At 40.7% G+C, this 8,181-nt stretch overlaps 1 protein-coding gene across 1 annotated transcript; it reads left to right on the top strand.

Moving 5' to 3' along the window:
- Positions 1-2,942: 2,942 nt before the first annotated feature.
- Positions 2,943-5,680, top strand: LOC139371476 (homeobox protein BarH-like 1). Its single transcript, XM_071111922.1, has 4 exons — positions 2,943-3,150; positions 4,744-5,035; positions 5,284-5,368; positions 5,513-5,680. Exons 1-4 carry the CDS (start codon positions 2,943-2,945, stop codon positions 5,678-5,680), a joined length of 753 nt encoding a protein of 250 aa, XP_070968023.1.
- Positions 5,681-8,181: the final 2,501 nt, after the last annotated feature.

Below are 8,181 nucleotides of genomic sequence, written 5' to 3'. Positions count from 1 at the left end.
TCATGGACAATACTTGTTTCATTGATTTCAGTGGATGGATTGTCATGTCCAGTTTCAACCTGAAGCTACACTATATATACGAATGTAGGTGGACACCCCTTCAAATTAGTGGATTCAACTATTTCAGCCACACCCGTCGCTGGCTGACGTGTACTATCGAGCACAGAGCCATGCAATCTCCATAGACAAACATTGGCATTAGAATGGCCTTACTGAACAGCTCAGTGACTGTTAGCATGGCACCATCATAGGATGCCACCTTTCCAACAATTGTATTTATTTAACTAGGCAAGTCAGTTAAGAACAAATTCTTATTTACAATGAAGGCCTACCCCAGCCAAACCCTAACCCGGACGACGCTCGGCCAATTGTGTGCTGCCCTATGGGACTCCCAATCACGGCCGGTTGTGATACAGCCTCTAGCACTGATATGCAGAGCCTTAGACCGCTGCACCACTCGTGAACCCAACAGGTTAGTTTGTCAAATTTCTGCCTGGCTAGAGCTTCCCCGGCCAACTGTGAGTGCTGTTGTTGTAAAGTGAAAAGAGCTAGGAGCAAAAACGTCTCAGCCACAAAGTGGTAGGCCACACAAGCTCAGCTCACAGAATGGGACCGCCGAGCGCTAAAGCGTGTAGCACGTAAAAACCACCTGTCCTCGGTTGCAACACTCACTACCGAGTTCCAAACTGCCTCTGGAAGAAATGTCAGCACAAGAACTGTTCGGTGGGAGCTTCATGAAATGGGTTTCCATGGTCGAGAAGTCACACACAAGCCTAAGATCACCATGCGCAATGCAAAGCGTCGGCTGGAGTGGTGTAAAGCTCGCCGCTATTGGACTCTGGAGCAGTGCAAACAAGTTCTCTGGAGTGATGAATCACGCTTCACTATCTGGCAGTCCGACGGACGAATCTGGGTTTGGCGGATGCCAAAAGAACTCTACCTGCCCCAATGCATAGTGCCAACTGCAAAGTTTGGTGGAGGAGGAATAATGGTCTGGGGCGGTTTTTCATGGTTCGTGCCAGGTCTGTTAGTTCCCGTGAAGGGAATTCTTATTGCTTCAGAATACAATGACATTCTAGATGATTCTGTGCTTCCAACTTTGTGGCAACAGTTCCAGCATGACAATGCCCCCGTACACAAAGCGAGGTCCATACAGCAATGGTTTGTCGAGATCGGTGTGGAGGAACTTGACTGGCCTGCACAGAGCCCACACCTCAACCTCATCGAACACCTTTGGGATGAATTTGAATGCCGACTGCGAGCCAGGCCTAATCGCCCAACATCATTGCACGACCTCACTAATGCTATTTAACCAGGTATTAATATATATATATATATATATATATATATATATATATAACCCTAACCCTTTATTTAACCAGATATTTATATATATAACCCTAACCCTTTATTTAAACAGGTATTTATATATAACCCTAACCCTTTTTTTAACCAGGTATTTATATATATAACCCTAACCCTTTATTTAACCAGGTAGGCCAGTTGAGAACAATTTCTCATTTACAACTGCGACCTGGCCAAGATAAAGCAAAGCAGTGAGACACAAACAACAACAACACAGAGTTACACATGGAATAAACAAATGTACAGTCAATAACACAATAGAAAAAATCTATATACAGTGTGTGCAAATGAGGTAAGATTAGGGAGGTAAGGCTATAAATAGGCCGTAGTGGCGAAGTAATTACAATTTAGCAATTAAACACTGGAGTGAAAGATGTGCAGATGATGAATGTGCAAGTAGAGATCCTGGGGTGCAAAGGAGAAGAAAAAAACAACAATATAGGGATGAGGTAGTTGGAGAGGCTATTTGCAGATGGGCTATGTACAGGTGCAGTGATCTGTGAGCTGCTCTGGCAGCTGGTGCTTAAAGCTAGTGAGGGAGATATGAGTCTCCAGCTTCAGTGATTTTTGCAATTCTTTCCAGTCATTGGCAGCTGAGAACTGGAAGGAAAGGCGGCCAAAGTAGGAATAGGCTTTTGGGGGTGACCAGTGAAATATACCTGCTGGAGCAAGTCATCATTAATGAAGCAAACTAAGAGATTGATGTTTCCGGCCATCAGTGTATATTTCCATTTCTAAACAATGTTGCATGACCTGATCTGGTATTGTTCAGTGTTTGGGTATGAATGAATTGCATGTCTTTAACAAATTGCATAGGCCTACATTTGTATACATTTCCCTGATATATTTAATCGAAATGTTTACTTTCTACAACAAAATGTTTTAACATTCATTGTAAAATGCATTTCAAAGACGGTAGCCATTGGGCCCTTCAAATTGACCATCTCACGCCAGCATTCCTTCAACATTGTGCACAATAAATCTCTCTTGCTTTCTCTGGTCAAGAGTAGATAGGCAGGCTAATGTGTCCAAACCAAATACATGCCTACTAATTTGCTTAAATAATTTGCCTATTTTAGCATGCAAAGTAGTGTTAATAGATGTTTCCTTCCTTCCTCGGGTCTGAGAGGCTGGCTCGTCTAAGGAGGGGAGGAGCATAGAAAGGGAACTCTCTTATAAGCCTTGAACTGCTCCATGCATACTCTCGGCGACGCTATAGCCTACAGTAAACAGGGGCAGACTGCATTACTTGATATTGGCCGGAAATTAAACATTATGATGACACTTTGAGGACGTTTGGTTCCATATTGCAATCTGCATAGTTGGGTTTTTAGCAAAGAAACGGTTTGATTCAGCCACTAGGCAGAATCAGGACGGGCTTATTTCAGTGTCCAGTTGAGAATGTTAACTTCCAGCCCTGCACCCGAGTGACTTATTCCATCCCAGAGTTGTAAAGTGAGAAGGGACGGCTGTTTAAATGTGATTGCATGTCTCTACGGTATAGCTAGACTACCCAAGGAGGAAGAAAAATTAACGTTTTTATTGCACTCGGTCTCTCCCGCTGACCGAACTGAACCATGCAGCATCCCTTGGACTTGGGGGCTCACTACTATCTTCCGGAGGCTTACAACGACCACCGCTCCCACTCACATCGCTACCGGAGCTTCATGATCGAAGAGATTCTGACCGACCACCCGGACCATAAGGTGTCTACCCCGGCAGGGGAGCTGCTCAAGTTCGGAGTACAAGCTCTGTTATCCGCACGGCCATACCACAACCACCTGGGTAAAATGCACTGCTTTTGATTCTAGCTTGTTTTAAGATGGAGGTGTGTACCCGAAAAAATGTGATTGTATTTGCAATTAGTCTTTGTTATATAGTCTTCTCTAGACCAGGACCGAGTTTGGGAAACCCTACTCCAGATGAATGCTTTTGATTCGTTCAGGCAGTAATTGTCTCAAATGGCGCTCGTAAAACAAGTTGATTTAATGCATCTTTAAATATGAGCCTGTTTACATTTGTGTTTCTGTTATTATTTACTTATTGAAAGTGCACGATCTAGGAACGTTTTAAATGTGTATATATAGCCTACAAATGGTAGGTTATAGGGCAAAGGTCAACCATGCACCCCAAAATAAGCAATCGAGAGAAGCGCGTTACCAGTGCGTGCCTTTTTATCTAACCAGGAGAGTCAGTTAAGAACAAATTCTCATTTACAATGACGGCCTACCCCGGGCCAATTGGGACTCCCTATCACGGCCGGATGTGATACAGCCTGGATACGAACCAGGGACGCCTCTTGCACTGCATCGTTTTAGACCGCTGCGCCATTCGGGCACCCTAATTCACCGTATTTCAAAAACAACATTGTAATTTCATTGGATCTTTAAGGTTTCTAAAGTACATATTGCTGTATCAAAAAATGTAGACAAGTTTATCTTGTGAATGTTTCCACTCGAGCGAATGTTCACACTGGGTCACCAGACTTTAGAAAGGGCGATGCCTTCAGAGTATTGGACTCATGTTCTTTTTCCAGTGTAGTATTATCAATCAATCAATCAAATATATTTATAAAGCCCTTCTTACATCAGCTGATGTCACAAAGTGCTGTACAGAAACCCAGCTGAAAACCACAAACAGCAAGCAATGCAGGTGTAGAAGCACGGTGACTAGGAAAAACTCCCTAGAAAGGCCAGAACCTATTACACGTGTTTACATTGATTGGTCATGCGATTTGTAAAACTAGTCCTTGTTTATCGAATACCACTATTTATGCATTTCAGCAGTCGTATGGGTCATATGAATTTGGCTCAGGGAAATTGTGTTGGTGGGTGAAAACACTAAGAGAGTAGTAGTGTGAAGTCACTTTGCGTGTCAATATTTCGACTAGAAAGTAGATGCATTTGGTTACATATGACATTAATTGAAATTATATTTTCAACGTTAATACGAATATACATCTATAATGTTTATAATAATATAACTATTGCTAGAAGTATTACCATAATTATAAAATAAATACAATACCATTTTACAATTAAATTATTCTTATTTGTATTGGGCCGAGGCCTATCGTAGTATAATGTAATAATATCTTAAATAGGCTACAATACTACTATGACTTAACTATTATTAAAATAATACAGATATAATACAATAATACTACTAATAATAATATTATAAAATAAAATGTTTTAGTAACATTTCTCTGTATTCATGTTAACCTTTATTTTTACCAAGAGAACTGACCATCATTAGTTTGTAATTGCCAAGCTAATAGTCAAGTGTGCAGCCTATAGGCAGTGTTAAATTAATTATCTTTGTGTAGACCTAGAATAATTCCATTTAAATGTGATATTGTTGGACTTTGACTTTCAGTTTTGAAGGCCGACCAGTCGGGTATCCTGAAGTTCCCCATGTCGCCACTCTCTTGTTCACTTGGATCACCGTTAGGCTCTGCTCTCCTATCTGGGGCTCCAGGCCTGCAACACGGCTCAGCCTCCCACCACCTACCGCTGGACATCCACCTCCGAAGCAAACTGGAGCACCTCGGCGACGGCAGCAGCAAGACCAAAAAGGGCCGACGGAGCAGGACAGTCTTCACTGAGCTACAGCTCATGGGCCTGGAGAAGAGATTTGAGAAACAAAAGTACCTTTCAACACCTGACAGGTATTCAAATGAATTCAATCAACTTCGTTTATCCCAAGGCGAGTTATTGGTGATGTGCGGAAAAGGCGACAGGCAGAAATAAAAACATGCAAATGCTTTATCTGCTGTTATGACTGATGAAACCAAAGAAAATATCCTCCTTTAATACCATTGACTATCGACTGCTTTTAGTTCAAGGCAGCGTCATAGTGTGCTATTAGAGAATGTAAAGGAAATCTCTCTAATCGCTTCTGTCTTTGTTCACGTAGAATAGATCTTGCTGAGTGTCTGGATCTGAGTCAACTACAAGTCAAGACCTGGTACCAGAACAGGAGAATGAAATGGAAGAAAATAGTAAGTTCTTATTTCTTATTATGAACAATATGACAAGGAGGAGAATGACTTGTCAATTATGTTGGTTTTATGGTAGGACTAAACCGTTTCATTGCGGACGGTTGAATTGTTTTAACTGAAACTTGAATCGTTTCTACTGTACAGGTCCTACAAGGAGGAGGATTGGAATCTCCAACCAAACCAAAAGGCCGTCCTAAGAAGAATTCCATCCCGTCGAGCGAGCAGCTTTCAGAGCATGAGAGGTCTCGAGACGTCGACCGTAAATCGGACTGTTCCACCTCGCCACTTTCAGACACTAACCAAGAGGAATAATAACGTTGGTGCTCCGAGCCTCCGACTAACTGACAACGAACTATCTGACGATGTTCTCCTGACATACAGCCTCTGGGATGCGTAATGTTGCATGCATGGTCGACCGTTGGATCCAAGTGCCTTGACCTTGACGTGGATATGTTGGAACTTAGAAAGCGACTCATTCATGTTCGCCTTCCGTATGAGAGGCGGAATATGATTTTTTACTACTAATCTCGCTCATCCTGGGACGATGTTACTTTTTGTATGCTATATTACATCTTCTTTCATCATCAATGTGTTCTCAATACCTACAATGTGCGTCCCTCCGCGTCACGACAAACTGTTGTTACTGCTGTGGAGCGGTAGAGAGAGGAGGAAGGAGAGAGGGGACAGAAACATCCATCGACCAGTAGGTACTGTTTCATTGCCTCCATTCGAAGGACACACTTTACACACAGGTATTCTGTTCTGCTTTTGTTTGTTTTGCATATTTACATGTTTTATTCGGTTTTTATTACAAATATATTTTGGGATGTAATTAAATATTTTTTCACTTACACTTAATTGTTATTTTATTTGTATTTTATATTGAAAGGAAATTTGACCAAAATGGATATTTCCTGCAATCACATAAGAATGTTGATGTTGGCAGCTGGGAGGTAATTTTCCCTACAAACCATTACCATTCTGGAACACTTTTAGGCCTATCCATCTGCCTTTTCCGTTCCAACGCTGTGATGTGAACAGTCGTTCACTTAATAACATTTTAGCAGTGCTACAATTTCTTGGTGGGTAGGCCAAACATAGACAGCCCTGGGTTTATTTGAACGGAAACGAAATGTAACGATCAAAGCGAAATATGAGTGCTTAATAATATGACTTTAAGGGTAATTTAACACAAGTAGGTTAACTCCATAGAAAACTGGTGCTTGAACACTCATAACTGAGGCCTACAGGCAAATCCAATATTATAAAATCTAGTGCTCACCACCGATAATGGAAATGATACTGTCATGTTTCAAATATTTCAAACATAATGATCTAATCACACGTTTTTAACTAGACAACAAATAACCGTTATCAGTCAATAATGACATCACGTATCTAAATGATCGTGTAAGGTGATAAGGCCCGAGGGCTCTTCACTTTCCAACCATGGAGTCCGTTAAACACACTAGTGAGCATATCGCATACGAGTGAACAGCTTGCAGGTCTCAAATAACAACTCACAACATTAGTTTCTGATACAATAAAATAGTATCCTCCCTTTCATATTCTCAATAGGGGGATTCTGACCCGAGTTAAGCCCGCATAAATCAACATATCAACTTTCCCACAGTAAAGTTATGAAATGCTGTGCCATTATGCAGCATTTACATTGTAAGGCCTTTTAATTAACTTGCTACCCCGACATTCTCTGTCATGTTAAATATTAACCACTATCATTATCGACCGTCAGTAGGCCTAATGACCACACATAGGCCTATTTAACTGCCAATTAACTGTTAGTTCCCTTCAGTTGGTATAGCCGACATTATCATTCCATTTAATTACGCTGTTAGTTCACTTCAGTTGGTATAGCCTACATTATCATTCAATTTAATTACGCTGTTAGTTCGCTTCAGTTGGTATAGCCTACATTATCATTCCATTTAATTACGCTGTTAGTTCGCTTCAGTTGGTATAGCCTACATTATCATTGCATTTAATTAACTGTTAGTTCCCTTCAGTTGGTATAGCCTACCTTATCATTCCATTTAATTACACTGTTAGTTCGCTTCAGTTGGTATAGCCTACATTATCATTCCATTTAATTACGCTGTTAGTTCCCTTCAGTTGGTATAGCCTCGATTATCATTCCATTTAATTACGCTGTTAGTTCCCTTCAGTTGGTATAGCCTACATTATCATTCCATTTAATTACGCTGTTAGTTCCCTTCAGTTGGTATAGCCTACATTATCATTCCATTTAATTACATAGTTTCGTTGACCTTAATTTGCTTCCACTGTAAACGCCGTCATGGCCATGCGGTTGTTTCTGAGGACCATTAGTAACAGTTGATAATAAACAAGTGCAGACCTTTTTTCAAATAAAGGTTCAATAAATAAAATAAAGACCAAGCCGCAACAATTTGAAACCAACACATGGGGCAATACCTGGCCGTGTCATCACACAGTTCCATGGTTAGTGCAGGTAATAGACGAGGGTATAACCTACTATTGTACAGTATTCTCCCTGTTATAATTCTATGTATACTAATCTTCCAACATTACCATGGGTTGAAGAACTGAACGAACCCAACCACTGCGTTCTTTCTTTCAGGCTTAAAGGTTCTTCAAACCTATTTTTTAAATGTTAGAATTTTTATTGAACCTTTATCTAAATTATTCATAAACACTTTCCCAAACCTAAATAATCTACAAGATCAGAGTATTTTTTTTAAAATCTACCAATTGCTGAGACAGAGATGAATATGGATATATTAACTGATCCTTAACATTCTGAACACATTCTCTCG

Source organism: Oncorhynchus clarkii, chromosome 17 (genome assembly GCF_045791955.1).
Source record: "Oncorhynchus clarkii lewisi isolate Uvic-CL-2024 chromosome 17, UVic_Ocla_1.0, whole genome shotgun sequence".
Classification (NCBI taxonomy): Eukaryota; Metazoa; Chordata; class Actinopteri; order Salmoniformes; family Salmonidae; genus Oncorhynchus; species Oncorhynchus clarkii.
The sequence above is the reverse complement of the archived record's forward strand: the minus strand, read 5'-3'. Positions and strand labels throughout refer to the sequence as shown.

What these genes read in the sequence shown, in the direction of transcription:
- LOC139371476 (XM_071111922.1), top strand. Translation starts at nt 2,943, where the DNA reads ATGCAGCATCCCTTGGACTTGGGGGCTCACTACTATCTTCCGGAGGCT. An exon ending in GCCATACCACAACCACCTGG is followed by an intron (nt 3,151 to 4,743) that starts GTAAAATGCACT and finishes TTTGACTTTCAG; the next exon opens with TTTTGAAGGCCGACCAGTCG. An exon ending in GAATGAAATGGAAGAAAATA is followed by an intron (nt 5,369 to 5,512) that starts GTAAGTTCTTAT and finishes TCTACTGTACAG; the next exon opens with GTCCTACAAGGAGGAGGATT.